Genomic DNA, 21,164 nt, shown 5'->3' on the forward strand with positions numbered 1-21,164 from the left:
CGCAGGCATACTTCGGGTTACGTAGTTGCGAAATTGGTTGCAAAGTTTGGGACTTTCTAGCCGTTAGCTTGTGGTTCACCTTCTCGCAACAAAGCGGAAAAACAAGTTGCAGGTGCTTCTTTGGTACATTCTTGTGAAAGCATAAAGCATAAGAGTAAGCAGTTCTAGCCCCAGCTTGTCCCACACCCTCACCACCAAATGGTGGAGAGGGCAGGGCCACACAAGAAGCAGCCCTCTCAGCCAATCAGCAGCAAGGGGTGGGATGGTCGGTGTCATGCCAGCAGCCCTCTTGTCTCCCAGTGGGCAGTGGGGCAGAGATGCAGTGCCATGAGGACTGCTGGCTCCCTTGGGGGAGCATTTTATTTTCAGTCAGGTTTTTTTTTTCCTGTAATGAGCCTGCCATTTTTTGCAGAGCCCACCCAATTTCACATTTTCCGTGAACATCGCACAATTGCGAATTCAGTAGGTCCCTAATCATAATCTAAACCAGGAGTGGGAAAAATGGTAGATCTGGCAAGTGGCCAGACTCCATTTCCTAGCAGCCCCTGCCCGGGTTGCTCCATGGAGCCCCCAGCAGCAGGGGGCTAGAGCTTCCATGGATACTGGCCCCAGCAGCACTGGCAGGGGGCACAGCTGGGTGGGAAACTGGTCTTTGGCCACGGCTGTGGCCAGGGCAGCGGTGACAGAGTGGTTCAGAGCTGGGGCAGGTTCATAATCCTCTTCCTGCATACCTGCTGGGGGGCATGATGGCAGCAGATCACAGTTCTGCCCTGGTTCCAAACCACACTGTTACTGCTATGAGATCCCAGCCCCACATCTGCTGCTTGGGTTTCTGGAAACCAGCCACAGCAATGGCAGGCAGGGGATGCTGGGAAATGAAATCCACTATGGGCCCAATCCAGCTGAGAGGCCGGACTTTGCCTTGCTCTGATCTAGGCAAACCCACCCAGAGTCTGTACCAATCTGACCACAGCGTAAAAGTCCTTCCTGAAGGAAGGGATCCCAAACTGAATGACATATACTTGGATATTGTGGCTTGGGGGTTGCTTTTGCACGGTGATTGCAGTCAGTTGTGTCATTCCTTATTGCAGGTGGCTGCACTGGCTTAGTGTGGTAAGTAGGGTGTAGTTTGTGAGGGTGTAGTTTGTGAGGCAATGGGACATATTTCAAGGTCAGAAGTAGTCAAACTTGCTTCCATACAAAAAATACATCTAAGCGAGAAGTATGTTATTTCTTTATTTGAAATAACTAAAATTAGTCACACTGCAACAAACAACTACCCCACCAAGCCACATAAAATGCTTGTTAAAGTTATGGAATGACAATACATTAAATATTAATCATGATATGCGAAGCAATTTCTTTCACAGCAGAAAGTGCTTCAATACAAGTCGGTCTTATCAGATGAGGAGGAAGCAAAAACCCATATGTTCCCTTATCTCGGAGTTCGAAGGTAAAAGAATACTTAATGCCAAGATCATATGCCCAGTCATCTGACCCCCCAGGAGCTAAATCTGTAGGAGAAAGAAAAAAAAACATACTAAACTCTTCATTTTAGGTCTCAGTTCAACAACCTGATTCATCAGGTTTGAGAGGATATTTTTTCTATTACGCTAATTATTGTACTAAAAGCTTTACTTACAGATTGTTTCTGCACCAGGGCCAGACTGATAAACTTTTCTGGATGTCTTTCTAATAGCAGCAGCAGCTTTCTTTGCCAGAAGTTGCTGAAATCAACAAAATATTAGTTAGCTTTATTACCGAGTAAAAATGTGATCCATACATACCACAAACACAATGGAGATAGTAGACCTATTAAGAGTGGTTGTCCCCAGGTTTGACTGTATTACAGTTTGCAATAGATGTATTTAAAACAAGGTTAGCTTAATTTATACACATTGTACAAATTGTTTCTATGTTGTAACTTAGATGGGCACCTTTCAGCAGCAAACTGTTACCATCCTAAATCTATTCTCTTTAGTTGTCTTGTTTATTTCATGTTGGGTGTGCCTGCATGTGCCATATGGCGATGTTGCTATGATGCCATGCTTTAGGACTTCCTTTTGGAAGTACTAAAACACGGTACAATACAGGTGGTTACTGCACCGTGCACATGGCGCAGTTAGATTTTGCCATTACATCACCGTAGCTGCGCACTACAACCAGGAAGCACACTGCTACCGTGATGTAGCTGGTGATCACGTGTAGACTCACCTGATCATTACATCTCCATAGCTTGCCGTATAGTGACATAGCGCATTGGTACATCGCTTTAGGGTGGCATGTAAACACACCCGTGCTGTTACAGTGCTTTTGTAAGAACATAGCATTGGTGTGGGTTTTGACAACACTGAGTTCAGTCCTCTGTGTTTGCAGACAACCATTTGTGTCAAGAGTCCTTAAAATCATATGCTCTGACTTCTCACACAACAGCCACAAAGCATATTAGGAACAAAACCAAACCCTCCCTATAGTTTGCAATAAATGAAAAGTAGGGAAGACAAGAGCACAGCCAGTGCCCTGCCATTGCATTCCATCCTGACCCCATATCTGGCAATTGATTGGATGCTGAAGAGAAAAGCAAGACCTTTTTGCTAGTAACCTCTGAGTTTTCTAAGGTCCCTTCAACATGTTCAGGTAAAGGAAAGTTAGGATCTAATGCATGATCCACACAGTTACACTTTCTGCCATACCACACGTGCATTGCAGAAGGCGTGATTGTGGGATTACACATTAAATCCCATCATACCGTATTGCCAATGCAGGGAGAAGCCCAATTCCCATACACCCCACAACTCTAGGAAACCCTCCCCACTTCTCCTCTGAAAAAAAAACACTGAGAAACAAACTAATATTGCATTAGTTGAGCAGGGTGGCAAGGGTGGAAATTCCTTCTCAGCCCCTGCAGGTGACCAGCAGTGGTCTAAAGCAGTGGTTCTGAACATTTTTCAGTTGATGTACTCCTTGGTCTCAGAGTGACTTCACATACCTCTTTTCAATGGGAAATTAATTTTTTATGTCAAACTATGTGTAATCCCATGCGCATGCACGTTTTATGGCAGTTTCAGATTGTCAAGACTTTTTTTAGGCCCTTTGACCTGTGTTAGGCAATGTATGAAATATATCTTATGTAACCCCTGATAAGGCTTCACATACCCCCAGGGGGTACATGTACCCCCAGTTCAGAACCGCTGCTCTAAAGCATGGGATTACTAGATGCTGCCTGCTCAGAGAAAAATACCTCCCAACCCCAACTGGGGATTGCAATACCTGAATCCACACATCATTTTGACTGATACTTGAACATTCTTATCCTGTCATTCTGGCCTTATTATAAACCTACTGAATTCCACCTTAAAGTGAGGTTCTTTGTCCCTTAACCTTTATATTACTTCTAGAAAAATGTTTTTTATAATGAGAAATTATATTCTGCTCCTCAACAAAAGAAAAGAGCAAATTATTCAATAATTAGTTTATTTCACTTCTTTTCACCACACAGAAGAAAGCAACACATTTAAGATTTTCTTTTATCTTTGTTCACATATGCATTAGCTAAAATTAAAAAAAAATGGAGGAGATAGAAAGGTTATACCCTAAGGCAGGGGTGGACAAAATGTGGCCTGGGGGCCAGATGCGGCCTGCCAGGCCATTCTATCAGGCTCATGGAACCCCTAAAAAATTTAGAAAATTAATATTAACCTGCCTTGGGCTGCCTGTCATGCAGCCCTCGACGGTTTGCTGAAACTCAGTAAGCGGCCCTCTGCCCAAAATAATTGCCTGCCCCTGCCCCAAGGGTATAAGGTAGTCATTATCTGAGAGGAGTTAAGAAGCTGTATTCCTTTGTGGATGGGTTATTCCATGCTTGTCCACTAAAGGATTTTTTTCTCCTTTTTCAGAAAATCTGGCACTGGTCATTGCTGGAAATTGAATACTAGACTAATTGAAGTTATGGTCTGATCAAATAAGTTAATGCCTGTGTTTCACAATGATAACAAATATATTAAAAGAGAAAAGAGCTCCCAGTAAAGAAACATTCAGTTAGGAAAGACTTCAAGAGATCTGTGCAGTGAAAAGAGAGGTGGGAATAGAGGCAGCGCATGCAGGGGGCAATCCAACATGCCCATGACCTGCTGTAGGTCTCATGGTATAAAAAGCATCATGCCCACCTCTTCCATGCTGTGTGTCTAAGACAGCAGGTTGTACAGGAGAGAAAAATCCTTCCTTGTTCCCTCTCTTTTCCTACTTCTTCTCTGGTGCCATGCAGGAGGCCTTAGGAGCAAGTGTCCCTCTTCCATGTGGAGTTCAGATTCAGGAAAAGGGGTATTTTGCTCTATGGAATTTTTCTTCTTTCCCATACTCTGAAGACTTGATTAGGTTATTCAGCTACCCATATAGCCTTATTAATCTGTGTGCATTAGCTCACCCCAGCCAATCTTACAGCTCTTTTTTTAACTTAGATAAACCCAAGGGCTTAGATGGAGAAGAGGAGCTGGCCAGTGGTGAAAATGCAGAAATCCTTATTTTCCAGTTATCCTTCTTATCCCTTTTGTCAGAGTGGATTCAACACAACCCATACTTCCACAAGTCCCTGATTTTGTGGACTTCTGGACAGCCATAGGACTGGGTTTCCTTTTTTCAGGTCTTAGCAAGTCTAAATGAACAGGTGTTCATAACCAGCAGAAACCAAGAGGTATTTCTTCCTCCCTACCTGGACTTCCAGTGCTTTGTTGGATCAAGACACTTGAGGCCCATATAGTGATTATCTCCATAATACCATGAGGACCATTACAGAAAAAAAGACTTCATTAACCCACAATTAAGGTTGCAATCACATATCACTGTTGTGGGTGAAAGTTATTATTAAATGATGCATTATTTTTTAAAGTCGCAGATCCAGTAAAGTCAAATTAAAGTATAAACTATAAGAAACCTGGATCTTAATGTGTGTAAACACCTTATTAAGATCCCAGATTATCTTGTCTTTTCCCCTTAATAAATGCCTTGAAAATACCAGAAAAAATGGGATGCCCAACCCCTGCAAAATAAATAACCCCCTTTTTTTATGTCCTCTAAAACTAAAATTCCCAGTTTTAATCATACAGTAATCCTTCCAACTTCAGCCTTCTTTATGGCCTTATATTAAAGTCAACGGCGTTCCAAAGCCTTCCATTGTTAAGGCACTCCATTTTTTGTAGCCAGAAGTACACAAGGGAGTGATATAACTACTGCCACATCCAGCCATCTTAGACTCCTGAACCCAAAAGGACCCAATTTTAAATGGATTGACTCAGGGCAGACTTTGTCATGAGCAGGAAACCTGTTTTTAAAACGCTGATAAAAAAATCCCCAATTTTTGGATTTAAAAAAAAGTAACCCAAAATCCACGTTTAAAAGAAACACCACTAATATATAGGTCTATATATTAGTGGTGTTTCATTTTAATGACAATCATTTCCCACTCCTCCTTATAGCCCAATCCTGCAAGAGAATGGGGTCTGAAATATAGGTGACATGTAATACTTGTTAACACTTACCAGCTCATCATGGTCTTTACTTCGGTTCATAGTATAGGAATATGGAAACAGAACCATCTGTGAGTAAGAGTGTATAGTAATATATCCTTTAATGTTGTCTTTGTGTGCTTTGAGAAAACTGGTCACAGCCATCACTTCTGGTTCAGATTCAGGATAGGGTCCACAGTATGTTTGTTGACATGAATTATCAGATGCCCCTTCACCTGTAATCAACAGAATAAACAATGCCATCTGTTAAGTTTTTATACTCAGCATTATCTTCTGCTCTTGTAAGAGAACAGAACACAGTGCTCCTATGCAAAACCATGGAGACTGACACACTCTGGAAATATCATGCGTATCTCAGTATCTGTGTATTAGGTAAACCTGATTTGTCACTGTTTTAAACCTTGTATGTGTTGAAAAATGGAAGAGGGTGTGAAAGCCACAAAAATGACTAAATTGATTTCTAGTGAGAGGACTTAAAGAGCTCACTTAGTTTAGTTTATCAAAACAAGATTGAGAGGCTAGTTGATTAAAACGTATAAGTGCCTTCATGGGCAGAAAATACCAGGTATAAATGGTTCTTTGATTTCATGGAGAAAGGCGTAAGAAGTAATGGCTAGGCACTGAAAGCAGACAAATTTAAACTGGGAATAAAGTGTACAAGTTTTTGACTGAGGGCAACTAATTATTCAGAACAGGATACCGAAGCAGATAGAGGATTTTCCATCCTCTGATGTCTTCAAATAAAGACTAAATGACTTTCAAGAAGATATGGTTTAATCAAACACAAGTTACTGAGTTTTAATATGGGAGTAACTGGGTAAAATGTAATTTTTTTTTTTTTTTACATATAGAAGATGATCGAATGGGCCTTTCTGTCTTTCAGCTGTGAATCTGAATGTAGTTAGTTATGCAGTGGGTGCAAAACATCACAAAACTCAGAATATTAATATTTTACACTTGCTTTGCACAGGAATTAGTAACTGCACAATGGTAAAAGGTGGTGAAGAACCAAGCCCTTTTATTTCTAAGCAATCTTGGGCTCATATTCTTCTTTCCTGTATTCTTTGTTATAATGCAATTAGCCAATTGAGAAATTCATGTAACAAAATGTAGAGAATTTAAGTCCAGGTTCCAGGGAAATTCAGCTCCACAGAGTAAATTCAAAGTAAATCCACTCATTTCATCAGTTAATTATGCCTTTCATTAATATAAAGGAAAACCACTATGTATCACTGCAGTATGCAATGTATTTTGTTTCTTAGAGAAATCAATGTGATTTTGCTCCGGCTAAAAAGCACTGGGACAAGATAATTACTGGTGCTTCACCCACTGACTGGGGAAGACAGAAATAGCAGTACAACTCCAGGTTTACTTTGGGATACACAATTCATTAGTACCATCAGTGTTTAATATCACTGTAAATTACTCCAGGATTGAAAATGGACAGATGACTGATCATTCATTCCTATCTGCTGCAGATAGGGCAATGATGCCACCTCTCCACTAAATAGCAAAGACAGATAACAGCCTGTTTGCACTGACAAATGAATATTCCATGATAGCTGCAGATACACAGCAGCTGCATGGATGCCACTTAGCTTAGTATATTTCTAGTACCCTGTTTTCCTTAGATCAGTGGTTCTCAATTTTTTAACATTTAAGGCACTCCTCAGAAAATGCCAACTCCTAGTTTTCACTCATTTTTTGACTACAGAAAAATAGTAGAGCAATTCTTCTCTTGCAAATAACTCAGAAAGGCCACAGCAGGTCAGAAGGCAGGCAAGGTTCTTTGGGTAGATGTGATATCTTTTATTAGACCAACTAATAGTTGGGAAAAAGTTCTTTGCAAGCTTTCGGGCACAAGCACCTTTCTTCAGGCAAAATATTTCTTCAGCTAACCGGAAGAAGGGTGTTTGTGCCCAAAAGCTTGCAAAGAACCTTTTCCCAACAATTTAGTTGGTCTAATAGAAGATAGCACATCTGCCCAAAGAACCTTGCCTGCCTATGTCCTTAAATGAGCACAGCTACAACCAACAACCCTACAGCAGTTCAGAATGTTTTTAACATTGTGGATTCTGGTGAAATCTCTCGGTGAAGTCTCTGGGTTTATCTTGTGTATCGTGTTGGCACACCTAACAGTGTTAACATTGTCCAGCACCCTGAGGCACCCTTGAAAGGATCTCAAGGCACCCCAGGCTGCCACAGCATCCTGGTTGGGAATCACTGCTCTGGTTTCTAATACATTACATCACTACAGGGCTATATATTACAGATCTACTCCTTTACACTGGTCTAAAGTTGCATTACACTATTATACATGTGTTGTGTATTCATGTCCTTCAATGTGTAGATGTTAAACCAAGTTATTTTGATTTGACATGCTAGGTAGGTCATTTGTAGCTTTCTTTTCAGAAGGGCTAAGAACCTATATTTCCACCTGAACTATCAGTGTTTAACACCTCTGAATGAGGGCCTTGTTTTAAAAAGTGGTTCTATAGTCCAAATAAAGTACTTAACCTGAACACTTAAATGACAAAGACTAAAAAAAAAGAAAATTTCATCATACCACACCAGCCTGCATCAAAATTCCTGTTCATATCGGTACCAATGCACCTGTCGTTGGCATGGCGTGAGCGGCTTTTTCTCCACATCCGATGCTCCATAGATCTCTAGAAAAATGTGCAATTATGTAAAAAGTTTAGAAAACATAATGTTATTTTGCTTGGTGATGAACATGCAACTTCCCATTTGCAGTTTCTGGATGTCAAGTTTAGATACATAAGCCGCTAAAGGGGGTCTAGGGAGGCTATGAAAACATTAGCTAATTATCAGCAAGCTATGTAACAAAATAAGATGTTGTATACTGGAAATCCTGGGCAGATCTGATTAGTCTTAGTTGAATAGAACTGGACTGCACAGTTTCTCCAAGTACCCTAGTTGGCAAATGTAAGCCAAAATAATGAATGGTTTTGCTGAAATATTTCAGAGGGAGATAATTAACAGAACTTTGGAAGATACTACTTTAGATAAAGATGTCCCAGAAATAATTTGTTTGTGTGTGCACGTGCACATGTGTGTGTACTTTTTGCATACTACAAACAAAGTTGTGATTATTTTTCACGGTCTCAGTCAGACAAACTTCCTGAATATGAGTAAATACTTTAGGATTTGGTTCTATGACCCAAATTTTCTTGGCACTTCATTGACTTCAGTTGTGCTGTTCAAGGTAACTGAAAATATTTTTTGTTACCATATTTGGCATATGCCAATCTAGAATTTTCACACACAATATTCTTTTGCATGTCCTAGTTGAGCCCCATTGGTCATAGCATGTGGAGAGTCTATGAATGCTATGTGCATTAGGTAACCTATAACCAATAAAGTATCTGATCTTTCCTGCTGCACATTCATTTACCTGAAATAAAAAAAATGATTGTAAAACTATGCTGTTTGGCCTTAGACCACAGTAAGAAGGAATAAGTTACTGGCTTAGACATTTTTGCCTTGTGGTGAACTATCATGGTTTTTGTAGTTCACTGATGATACTTAACGTGGATATTACCTGACACCTAAAAGAATCATGTCTGCAAGGGGTAATGCTCTAACATACATAAGCACTGATTTGACTACGCATGATGGAAAATCTTTGTGTTCTGTGGATTAAATTGGCCTATTTATCATAACTATGCTGATCTATGAAGGGACAAAGATAGAGAAATTCCACACCCTACTTAACAGGTTTGAGCTCAAATCTCCAGTGTGACACTTTGAAAAGTAACCCCTTTAAAATGCTTTTTTAGGATAGCCCTCATGATTCTTGCAGAACATGCTGTAATATTCTGATATGTAGAAACCCCATACATACAGACATCCACGTGTACTCATAGCCATCCACATTCATCACTGGCATAACATAAAAATCAAAATGCTCCAGTAGTCTTGAAAACGTCTCATCTCTGTCACGGAAATGGGCTGCCTAGAAAACACATACACAACAATTTATTCAGAGTGTTTTTAGTAGTATTTTCCTCACCAACCTGCCCTCTGGCTCTTGCACCTGCTGCCAGTGGTGTTTCTCCCTTTCATAGTCATTGGATAAATACCACTGACAACAAGGCCAGAGCCTAGGACACTATTCCTGGCAGAGCCATGCCCTTCTCACTGGTTCAGTTTGCTTACTCTCATTGGCTTCTTCAGCCCAGAGAGACTGACTGTTAAAGGGCAGTGGAAATCGGAGAGTCCCAGCAATGTTTAAGTGGCCATGGTAGTAAGGTCCCTATAAGGTTCTGGGACACTGGGCAGGATTCTCCAGGACTGTTCAGACAGCAGTGGGAATTGATGCCACCACTTAAGCAGCCCCAGAACAAATGTACTGCCTGTTCCAACACAAATGTAGAACTTGTACATGGTCTATATATGTCATTCAACTCCCTGTAGTACTGTTATACCATTGTAGCCACAATAGTCCAAGGAATAGTTGAGAAGCTGGATTTGTTTGGCAGTATTTTTTATTTGACCAACTATATAGTTGGGAAAGCTCTTAGACAAACTTTCAGGCATGAAATACCCTTCCTCAGAAAACCTCAGGTGTTGCTACTGAGCAAATCCTGCTTTTCATATCCAGCTGTTTGGTGGATAAACTATATTCCAACTCCTGTGTAGGTGTTTTCAGATTTGTCTTTCTTGTATTTCAAAATCCTAGTTTGAAAAAAAATAACCCATATTTACCACTCCTCCAAATATTTGAAATGCTTGGCTTAACTTCCTGCTAGTGCTTTGAAAATTTTACATTTGTATCTGAGATCAGTTCCCAGCCCCTGTAATCTTGCACTCTCTCTCTCTCTATCATACACCCCTCACTCTGGTGTTGCAATCCTGAATTGGTTAGGAAACTGATGATATCGGAGCATTTTACAAGCAAAGGAAAGTACGATCAAGGTACAGTACTCTGTTTTGCTTCAACTACTGTAGTAAAATATATTATTTACTCACATGTCCTATGAACCATATGCAGAAAGCAGGAGCAACCCATTCTCTAGCATGGATACCACAGTCAATCCATATGGCATTTTTTGGTGTTTTATTTCTCTTAAAAAGCTAACAAAAGGAAGTCACATGTTGAAATGGCATGTGGAAATAGAATTAGAAACAAAAGGGGAGAAGGAAAAGTTGTCTTTGTCTTTTAGATAAAGTTGTTAAGGAGAAAGAAGTAGATATTAATTTATATCACTTTAAAGCTAAAGTAACTCAACAGACTTGCTATGGTGTATCTAAAAACAGTCAACTGCAGATGCCAAGGATAAATAGCACTCTACCTATTTGTCACACTCCAATGTGAGCAAGAAATAATAGATTCTTTTTAAAAAATCTTTTAGACAAGACTGACACATATAACTTAAGTTCTACAAAAAGATTGCAAGTTAAATCACAACTGTACCTTCAAAACATAAAGTGGACGTTTCTCATATGAAGATCCAATGCATATTTTCTGGAGGATATCCGCATTTTTTTCTGTTATATGATCCATCCAGGAATTTATCTACAAAAATGTAGTGGATCAGTCAGTAAATGCAGTTTCACTTTAAAAGCATTTTGCCCCTGCATTCAATGCACAATGCAGAAGCATAACCTCCACTGAAGTAACAGGAAGAACTATGCCATCTTTGAGAAGGGCAGGGTGACAATTTCTCAGGGGTCAGACCACAACATTTTCTCAAATAGCTAAGTAATTTTAGGAGCACATATTCCATTGGGATTCCACCTGCAATCAATAGCTCATAGCCAGGTCATCTCACACAATTGGACCAACAAATGAAAAACAATACATTCTTCCCTGAATATATTAGCTGTCATACATAAGTGAAATCTTATGACTTGACTCCCAAACCAGAAGTAGCATGGCTACATTTGCTGCATCTAGGCTAATTCACTCTGCTTCTCAGCACTGGAGCTGAGAAGCAGCTTTAGTTCTCAGCCTGCCATTCAGTCCCATTGCTGACCCATGGTGCACGTATCCTCCCTTCAGAGCCTATAAGCATGTCACCTTACAGTTCTTGTATGTGACTCAACTGCACTGGTGCCCTCTCCATCCTTCACAGATTCCTGTGCTGGCTAGACTGCACATATACCTTCCAAACAGAACAGCTGTATACATTTCAGCCTCTGATTACAAGCCTGAAGGCAAACTTTCCCAGTAACTGTTGCTCTCATCTGCCCGACTAGAATGTAGAAGAGTCAAAAGATGAACTTAGCTGGAGGAAAAAGAGTAAATTGGAACACAGAGTCTGGTGAGACTGGGATGGGAGAGAAATTGTTACCGGGATTTGGCAGGATGGTGGGTGGGAGTGGAACTAAAGCTGGCTGGGTAAGGAGACTTGATCTGAGAGTCAGGAGATAGTGTGGAGGCAGGGACTGCTTGGGCCACAAGACCAGGTCTGGGAGCTCAGTGAAGAGAAGCCATTACTGAGGCCCCTGGCATACATTCATTTAATAGTGCCATGGGATCTACTCCCCAGCTCCAACAATTGTGTCTCCTGCCATGACACACATGTATGGCAGAAGGTGTGGTTTTGGGACCAGGGATCAGATGTAGATCACACTCTTTCTCCTTGTCAGTGCAGAAGTCCAGGTTTATGATCAAGGTGAAAGCTGGGTGCTTGCAGCTCCGTCACAACCCAGAGCTATCCTGTGAATGGGGCTGACAATCAGCTGATTGTTGACCTCAGCCTTGGGACAACCCCAGGGCACATTTGAGACATAGAGCTATCCGGGTCTGGGCCAACAATCAAGTGGTTGTCATCCCAGTCCTGGGACAGCCCTGGCCTGCTTCAAGAACTGAGGCTGTCCTGGTCAGAGCCAACAATTAGCTATTTGTTGGCTCTAGCACCAGGACAGCCTCAGGACAGTTTGAGACCTGGGGCTGTAACAGCCGAGGCTGACAATCATCTAATTGTTAGGACCAGTGTGGGACAGCCTGGGGTGGTTTGGAAGCTTCCTCCCAGAGAGTTTAAACTGGCTCATGGCAGCTCCAGTAGGGCTACTGGGCATGAGATATTATAGGCTCCTCAGGGGGGAAATCAAAGGGCTTTTCCCACCAGGAGTTTCAATTGCAGGCACGGGGTTTAAAGTCCCCAGCAGGAGAAGCCCTGCTGGAGTCTCGTTCTCCATACCAGGCTGCCCAGCTTGAGAGAGTTTGGGCACAGATTTTTAAAATCATCAGTGGGGGAGCTCTCAGCTCCTACCAAAGCCTTCAAAGCAGTCCTGAGCCCAATTGGAGACCAGGGCTAGCTAGGAGGGGAATGGGTGGCGGGGGCGGGGAGGGGCGAGCTGGGAAGGTGCTGATAATAATCTGATGGTTGGCACTGGCCCTGGAGCAGGCGTGGGACAGTTGGAAATCCAGGGCTGCCTTAGGGCTTATTCTTTCAATCAGCAGATTGTCAGGCATCCCCCCAACTCCAGCAGTCGTGGTGTGTGGATATGCCACATATTCAATTTAAGGTACTATGCAAACCAGCCATAATATTATATATAGAACGTTACATAGAAACCTTTTTTATGGCTGGTTTGATATTTTATAGTACCTTCAATTGGATACACATGTAGAACCATTGCCATTTACGGTGTGATTAACATGTTAACTGCAGGAGAAATTTAAATGTATATATAACGTGTGCCAGGGGCCTGAGACCTGTAATGCATGTGTACCAGGAGAACAAATTACAGTTACATAGGCAACCTTAATTCTAGCATTTCCTAAATTTTGAGTACTTGACCTTGCAAGATCAATAATGCAAGGTCCTTGCAAGATTAATGCTGAACTTATTTTTGTGCAACATAACTATTCAGTGCAGCCTGTGCAAGGGAGTTCATTTTGATTTCCATTGGCTTCAATAATATGCGCTGCATCAGATCACGCACAAAATCTTAAGAGAAAATCCTCAGATGTCCTCACAGACCAAGTATAAAATTAATTTCTGTCCTTATTTAAAGATGGCCTGTATTAATCAGCTACTTTTAATCTGTTCTGTATTTTAAGAAGTGATAAGCATGGGGAATCATACACACATTTTTCAGGAAACATCTGCCTATTTTTGTGACATATGTAACAAGGTTGATGGGACAGTTAATTTTATTTCCTTGCTGGCTCAGATCCATTTAAAAATTCAGCAAAGCAGAATCAGCTGTAGAATCAACTGTACACAAACTGGATTCTGTTGAGCTTTAACTGAAAATTATTAGAATTATAAGAATTAGAATGGAAGAAACCTAAAGTGGAAAATTAGGGATGTGAAATACTCATAAAATCATCCAGTAGATTTGTATGTAGTAGTAAAGAATGAAAAGTACTAAGCATGGGAAAGTTGTGGTAGTGTTGGAGTGATGTTGTAGCTGTGATGCTGTACCTCAGTGGTACTCAAATTTTTGGCCCCGTGGGTTGGACGGGCAGTACCTGGTACCTCCACAGACCAGATGCGATGGGTGAGTCCAATCCAGCACACATAAAGGGGGTTTGGCCCAGCCCCAACCTGGCCATGTGAAGGGGAGAAGGTGTGGCCTGATCCCAACCTGGTTGTGTGGGGCCAGATAATTTGGCAGCAGGGATGGGCAGGCTGTATTAATTGCTACTGCTCCCCTACCACCAACATTCCCAACTCGTAGGGAGCTCCAGGGGCTGGATGTCATGGCTCCTTAGGTTGGATTTGGCCTATAGGCCAGGGCTTAGATACCCCTAGTCTACCTCGATTACTTTTTGAAAGCTTGTCTAAAAATGTAGCCATCAGTAAAGGGATACTATGTATATGTATTCCTATATGTTTTGTAATGTGTTGCAATCCTTCTTAATTAAGAGCATTATAGCAATATGAAGCATTATTAGTTAAAGAATACAAATATATTTTGTCCCCTTCTGGGTCTCTAATAAAACAGCCTATAATGCAAACAGCTAGTTTATATCACCATTACCAGCAATGAATCATTTTAAAGCCCTTATTAGTATAATAACACATCATTTATAAAGGATCATGACAAAACATAAGGTATCTTACCTCTTTCAGAGAGTGGTACTGTTCATAATATGATACAGAGCTGCGTGGGTGGACTGTGTCATTGACAACTTGTGCTTCAATAAGGTCTTGTACATTGTTCATCAAAACTCTGAACAACAAACACAGAGTTTAACCTCCTTTTAAATGAGAATGTTACCAAATTGCTTGAATTTCTGATTTTCACAAGAAATAAAAAACATACTTATATAGGATGGTGGATTGTTTTAGTTCAGCTTTCACATCATTTATAACAGATGCATTGACAAAGAAATGGACTTCTTTGTCCTTCTTGATGTTTTCAGCTGTAATGGGTTGCCAGAGAACAACCTAGAAAGTTTCCAAGAACATTTTTTTATCAAGGAAAGAAAAAATACTTTGTTAACAGTGAGTCATTATTTTAAAAATAACCAAATTTAATGCATTTCTTCAGTTTAATGAGCCATATGTGACAAGCAGGTTTAGGTTTCCTAAACTGTGTATCCTTATGATATTCCTGAAAATGAATGGTATGTAGTTAAAAAATGTTTATAACAACTGCTCTGTATAAATTCATAAATCAAGAGCACAGACAGAAACATAACCTTTCCTGAGAAAATATATTACTAGTTTATCTGTTTAGGTGTTTATTACAATACAAATTTTCAACTCTCTGGAGTATTAATTTCCCTGAGGGCATTTGTGGAATTAATGAGGATCAGACTAGTCTTTGCAGTTATTGTATTCAGTGATTGCTTGTATCACAGAAGAAATAAATGCCCAAAGGGATTTTGGGATAAGTCAAGATTTGAGATAAGTGACCTAGAAAGATTTAAAAAACCCCAGAAAATAACAAAATGAGATTGATCTTGGTAAAATGAAAGTTAATATAGTAAAATAATTTGAGACCCTGGTAGTCAATGGAAGATTAAAACTTGGGAAGCAATAATGCTGAAAATACCTAAAGGAGATAGTGAATTGCAAAATAGAACTGAATTAATAACATGAAAAAGACCAATGTAATTTTTATCTGCATCCTTAAAGAGATGTGTTGTGAAGTTGCTAAAAGATAATCATTATCTTTTCTACTTACTTCTGGGGCAATTTATCTTGTATTACTGTATTTGTTTTTTGGCCCCATTTTACCAGAAATGTATCTAATTCACATCTTTCTTCAATTAATTTTGAGGTTGGTGGCATCTCTAATATCCTAACAAGATATTACAGATGCTCTGAACCAAGACTTTGGAATAATCAATGTAGAGGTACCCCCCGGTAAAGTTATCCTAATGATATGTTGTTACTGGAACTGCAATGTACTATAGACATACCTGAGCTTACTTTATAAGATAGCTATCTCAGGTACTGGTAGGAGTCTAGCCATGGCATCACAGAGCTCAGACCAAACTACAAAATCTACTAAAGAACCAACAAATGCTTGCAAGGTTAGCCACTCATGAGGTCTGTGCTGCCTTTGGATTAACTGTTACCAGTACCTAAGATAGCTATTTTAAAACTACCTTGGGTATGTCTGCAACACACTGGGTATCTACATGAGATGCTTTACTGCACAGTAGACTAATGTACTGTGCAGTAAAGCGTCACTGTTTATAGGTGCTCACTATTTACTGTGTGGTAAATTAGTGTAAATACAGGTAGTAAACTAACTGCACAGTAGATACTGTGTAGTAGTGCATATGTAGATGCTGACTGGGAGCAAATTTGCTCCCGGTCAGCCTTAACACCAGGAGGCCACAAGGGATGGGGAACTTAGCCAGTCCTGGCACTGCTTAGCTTCCGGCTCCCACCAGGAGCCGGGAGCTGAGCAGTGCTGAAATGAGGTAGCTTTCTGTCTCAGCACTGCTCAGCCCCCTACAGGAGCCAGGAGCCAAGCAGCACCAGGCCTGGAGAGCTCTCTGCTTCACCATGCAGCTGGAGGCCAACTAGGAGCTGTCCCACTTCTGGGGCAGCTCCCAGCCAGTCCCCAGCTGGGCAGAGATTTCCCGCTGTCCCAGATTGGTTCTCATGCAGGAAAGAAGGAATGAGTCACACAAGAGGCGTGAGGGATGTGAGAGTATAAGATGTGTTACAGGAGCCAAGCTGTGTTGGGGAAGATGATCTGGAACTGAGGGTGAGGATTAGTAAGAGGAGGAAGAAACAGGAGCTGATGGGGTTAAATAGAAGATGAGGGGGCTAGCAGGGTACATAGGAACATAGGAGGATCGGAGAAGGAGCTGGGGGAATGAAGAGAGGAGGAGGATGTTAGGAACTGAGGAGAGAAAAAGTTGAATGGTCACAGAATGGGACAGAGACAGGACATGGGCAAAAGCCAGTCAGAGGCTCCCAGTCCTCTGGGGCACATCATCAAGCATCAATCTCATCAACTGTATTGGTTGGTGGAATGGTTCCAGTTTTCACTGCAGAGCTGACTTCAAACTAAGATGTGATGGAGAAGAGGGGGAAATGCTCTTAAATGAATATGGAAGCTTTCCTTTAATTAAATGCTTTTTTTCTTTAATGACAAATAGGCATCACAAAATCCCACTGGAGTGCTACAAAGTTATTGGTTATAGCTGAAGAGATTTTGATCATCTAAATTCTGTCTTTAGAAAAACACCACCTGCATCGGTCTATACTCCTGGGATGCTAACCAGATGTCACATGTGAGTACTTTATCGCCTTTATTGTGTTGTTTCTCATACACAAAATCTATTGCATAATTCTAAATTGGATTGCTTGGTATAAAACAATTAAATGTTATCAATCAAAAGCATCTGCTCTTCTAAATCAGTAGAATGGTGGGAAAAGCTTCTACTAAGCCACTATAACCTATATAGGTATATATGCTGTGTATTAGGAGATGAAAGTGAAATGTAAGCTGTGGCTGACATGTCAGATGCACCTACTCACACCCTGCAACTATACCATGCTGTTTTGTGTAGGAAGTCTCCTCAACCAGAAACAGTGAGACCCCATCCATGAGGTGCAATTGGCAGGCTAATAACCAGGGATCTGGGTTTTCCATTCACTGCAGAAAAACATGGATTTTCTGTTTAATGGAGAAAAAAGTGGATTTCCTCCCTTAAAAGGGAAAATCATGGATTTTCCCCTTTCATGAAGAAAAATGTGGGAAACAGCAGGTTTCCCCTTGCAGACTGCCTGCAAGGGGCTGCTGGAGGCTGGGGGGAAGCGGGACACGGGGGGTGACAGGTATATGTGTGCGCGCGCGCACACACACACACACACACACACACACACGTGGCCAGCAATACAGCCAGGCAGCAGTGGAGAAGAGCTCCTGCAGCTGCCTGCAGGTAGGTTGGGGGGAGGATTGAAGACCCTACAGTGAGGGAGGGAGTTGGGCAGGGTTGGGGGCTGGGGCTAGGGCTGAGGGTGCTGCCCAGCCAGGGTGGTGCCTGAGGTTGGAGTGGGAATGTACAGCTGTGGGTGTCCGGGGATCAGAATGGAGCCATAGGTGGCTCATCTGGGCAGTAACTGTGGGAGATGGCTCCCCACCACTGTGCATCCTCCCAGGGGAGGCGGCATGGGACAACATGTGCCCCCTCAGATTTGTGTGCAGGGTGGGGGAGGATGTGGGCTCCCCACTGCTTTGGCAAGGCACCCCCCGTCCTGCAGGATGCATTGCCAGGCATGTGCCTCACCATGGCAGTGAAGCTTGTGCAGGGCTCTGCTGGGCCGCAGAGGCACCCAGGGGGGAGGGCAGCAGGTCAGGGAGCCCCTCAGTGGGCAGCCCGCATCCCCCCCTGCTCCATTCTGGCTGCATCAAGTGCTGCCTCCCACATGTGGCAGCTGGATTCAGGCACTGCTGGGGTAGGCATGGGGCTGTGGGCTCTGGCCCTGATCTGGCTGTGGGCTCTGGCAGCTGGGGGCCCCCTCTGGCAGGGCTGGTATGGAGGCAGGGGTCTTCAGGTTGGGAGTGAGGGGCACCAGTAGGGCCAGGGAGCTGTGGATCAGGAGCAAGGGGCACTGGCAGGGCCGGGGAGCTGTGGGTTGGGAGTGAGGGACACCAGCATGGACAGAGGCAGGGAATCAGCATATCAGGGCAGTGGGGAAGACAGCTGCAGCTGGACCCACATCCTGGTGAGCAAAGAAAGCAGGGGGAGCTCTGATTTTCTATGAGGAAAAAACCAAAATCAAATGTCAAAATATATAGGTATTTAGAATGTATTTTATTTTAAAGATTGTGGCACTGGTAGGCTTCCAAATTGTTTTAAAATGGTAAATATATCAATAAAACATTGTGTTCAGCTGATATCTGTATCTAGATAGATAGATAGATAGATAGATAGAGTGGTGTTTCAGAAAAAAGTAGATTTGGGTTTTTTAATCAGAAAATTTGCAATTTTTACACAGAGAAAACCAGGATCCCTTCTAATAACCATGGGGCAAGGCGTTGCCCTCTCACTCAGCAATGCTAACTAGCCCACATGGAGGTGCCATGTAGATGCAGTTATGGTGTGTCTGGTTTAGAAAGCCACCTGTAGCACAGCATGTTTGAGGGCATTACCACCAGGCAGGGCTGGTTTGTGTGTAGAAGTGGCCATATTGGGCTAAATCTTCCAGTGCCATGGCACAGTTGCAGTTGCGAGAAGTTACCCAGAGTTTATAGAGAATCAATTACCTCAAAATTGGTTGTCAAATTCTGGAGGAATTCAACTTGTGTTGCTGTTCGTGGGAGAGCTGACAAAACTTGGTCACTAGAAAGGATAAGATATTTAAACACAGCATAGGACTGAGTGAGTGAGCACACATAGTAATAATCTAGATCATACAAGCCTAGAGAGCCAGGTCAAATCTCAACTCCCTCCTCTGACTTACCTGGAATGAATACAAAGGATGAACCAGCAATTAGCTGGGCCATGTATCAGCTAGCCCTCCTGGTCTAGGCTCCTTTGCATCACTGAAAAGGCACCACTTTGCTCAGCAGTAGGCATTGAGCTGTAGCAGTCAGCTCTGATGTTAGAATGTGCTATATATCAGGAGTAACATTGTAAGTTGGCATATTTTAGAGCAGTCCCCAAGGGCTTGGAAATGTTCCAGAGCCGATGAAAGTTTATCTCAAGGTCAGGGAGATGGTGGGCATGCTGCTCTTCCCCAAATTCACTGGGCATAGCACAACAGTGACTCTGCACTTCTCTCCCTATCTGTTGAGAACGTATAGTGATCTTCTAACTGCACATCCTGAGGCGCAGCACATTTACACCAGTGTCATTTACATCAGTTTTGTAAGCTAACATAAATCATGCCAATATCTGAAGCAGACAGACAAGTGGCTATATCAGGGTAGCTGGAAGCAGTAGGCTGTTGTTACTGCATCTTGCTATATGTAGCGAAGGAGCAGGTAATATCCTCTTTGCCCCAATCAAACCACTGACAACTATACTGAGCTGATAGCGACCATACTGATATGACCTTGTTGCTTAACCCCTGATTTTTCCTTAGGTATAATTCCTGGTTTAGGTCTGGGTATAATGTGTTTGTTCCTTTTCTACACCAGTATAAAGGCTTGGTCCGTCTGTCCTTCCTTTGTTCCTTCCTTCCTTCTCACTCAGCTGTAAGGGCAGTTGCTCATATTTTCCTTCTACAGAAGAAAGATCTGATCAGTAGCATCTTTTGCTGTTAACACCCATTGCTTCTTTCCTTTCCTAACTACAGATTCTGGTTACAATGGTGTAAAACATGTCAGGTGCTCGAGCTCTTCAGTGACTGTAAGACGTGAATATGCCCTTATTATACATATAAAAGATTTACCTTCTCCCTTCCATGCCTATCATTCCTCTTCCCCTGCTTCTCTCCCTCAGCTGTCTAACTGCTTCTGGTTTGGAGCACCATATGCTACTACCCTACTCCTCTCTCTGTAGTTACTGATACTTTTCATTACACCTGAAACATATGGCCAAAGCAGTGCCATGCAGAACAGTCTGCCAAGTGTTCTGCTTTGTGCTAGGTGATCCTCCTCTGAACCTATTCTTCACCTAAATTTGTGCTTGTTGACAACTGTAGAAAAGGGCCAAGAAAGAGACCCAGATCTGAGATGCACACTGCTAATACATAGCTGGCTGGGAGTTACCATTTAAGATTTTGACTCCTACATGAATGTAGAACAGTGTTGGTCTGAGTACACTTCTGTCAGTGAGTTAGGAAAAGCTTGAAATGGTATGTGTGTTTAGATCAATAGATGGCACAGAGCCAGAGGCGTGTCTCAGGCCATTCCCTTTTTCTTGGAGGGGAGGTGGGGAGGCAAGGCACCTCTTGGATTAGAAATATCATGGAGTTGTTGACAGTATAAGAAAAGCCTGATACCTCCCCCCCGCCATTTTAGAAGATTGACCTTAAAACAAAGAGACATGGCTCTCAAAACAGGTAGTTACAAGGTATGGATTCTGATTGTTACAACTCATTGTTGTGACTGATTCTTAGAAAAGGTCTGACAAAGCCTGGCAGCCAGGCAGTTTATATTTACTGCTTTTAGCTATATTCATAGATTTCATAGACATTAGGGCTGGAAGGGACCTCGGGAGATCATCAAGTCCAGCCCCCTGCCCAAAGGGCAGGAAGACAGCTGGGGTCTTAGGATCCCAGCAAGATAAGCATCCAATTT

At 42.2% G+C, this 21,164-nt stretch overlaps 1 protein-coding gene across 1 annotated transcript in view; it reads right to left on the reverse strand.

Moving 5' to 3' along the window:
- Nucleotides 1-1,218: 1,218 nt before the first annotated feature.
- The window catches only part of CPB2 (carboxypeptidase B2), a 29,364-nt gene continuing 9,418 nt past the window's right edge, over nt 1,219-21,164 (reverse strand). The window contains exons 2-11 of the mRNA XM_019529915.1: nt 19,185-19,260; nt 14,769-14,893; nt 14,567-14,675; nt 10,960-11,061; nt 10,515-10,619; nt 9,388-9,498; nt 8,089-8,191; nt 5,535-5,737; nt 1,643-1,727; nt 1,219-1,514 (exon numbers count right to left, since the gene is read on the reverse strand). Of these exons, the coding sequence (XP_019385460.1) occupies nt 1,330-1,514; nt 1,643-1,727; nt 5,535-5,737; nt 8,089-8,191; nt 9,388-9,498; nt 10,515-10,619; nt 10,960-11,061; nt 14,567-14,675; nt 14,769-14,893; nt 19,185-19,260 (1,204 nt within the window). The 3' untranslated portion in view covers nt 1,219-1,329. The remainder of the gene's footprint in view (nt 1,515-1,642; nt 1,728-5,534; nt 5,738-8,088; nt 8,192-9,387; nt 9,499-10,514; nt 10,620-10,959; nt 11,062-14,566; nt 14,676-14,768; nt 14,894-19,184; nt 19,261-21,164) is intronic.

This window comes from Crocodylus porosus, unplaced genomic scaffold (genome assembly GCF_001723895.1).
Source record: "Crocodylus porosus isolate Cpor-Errol unplaced genomic scaffold, CroPor_comp1, whole genome shotgun sequence".
NCBI lineage: Eukaryota > Metazoa > Chordata > Crocodylia > Crocodylidae > Crocodylus > Crocodylus porosus.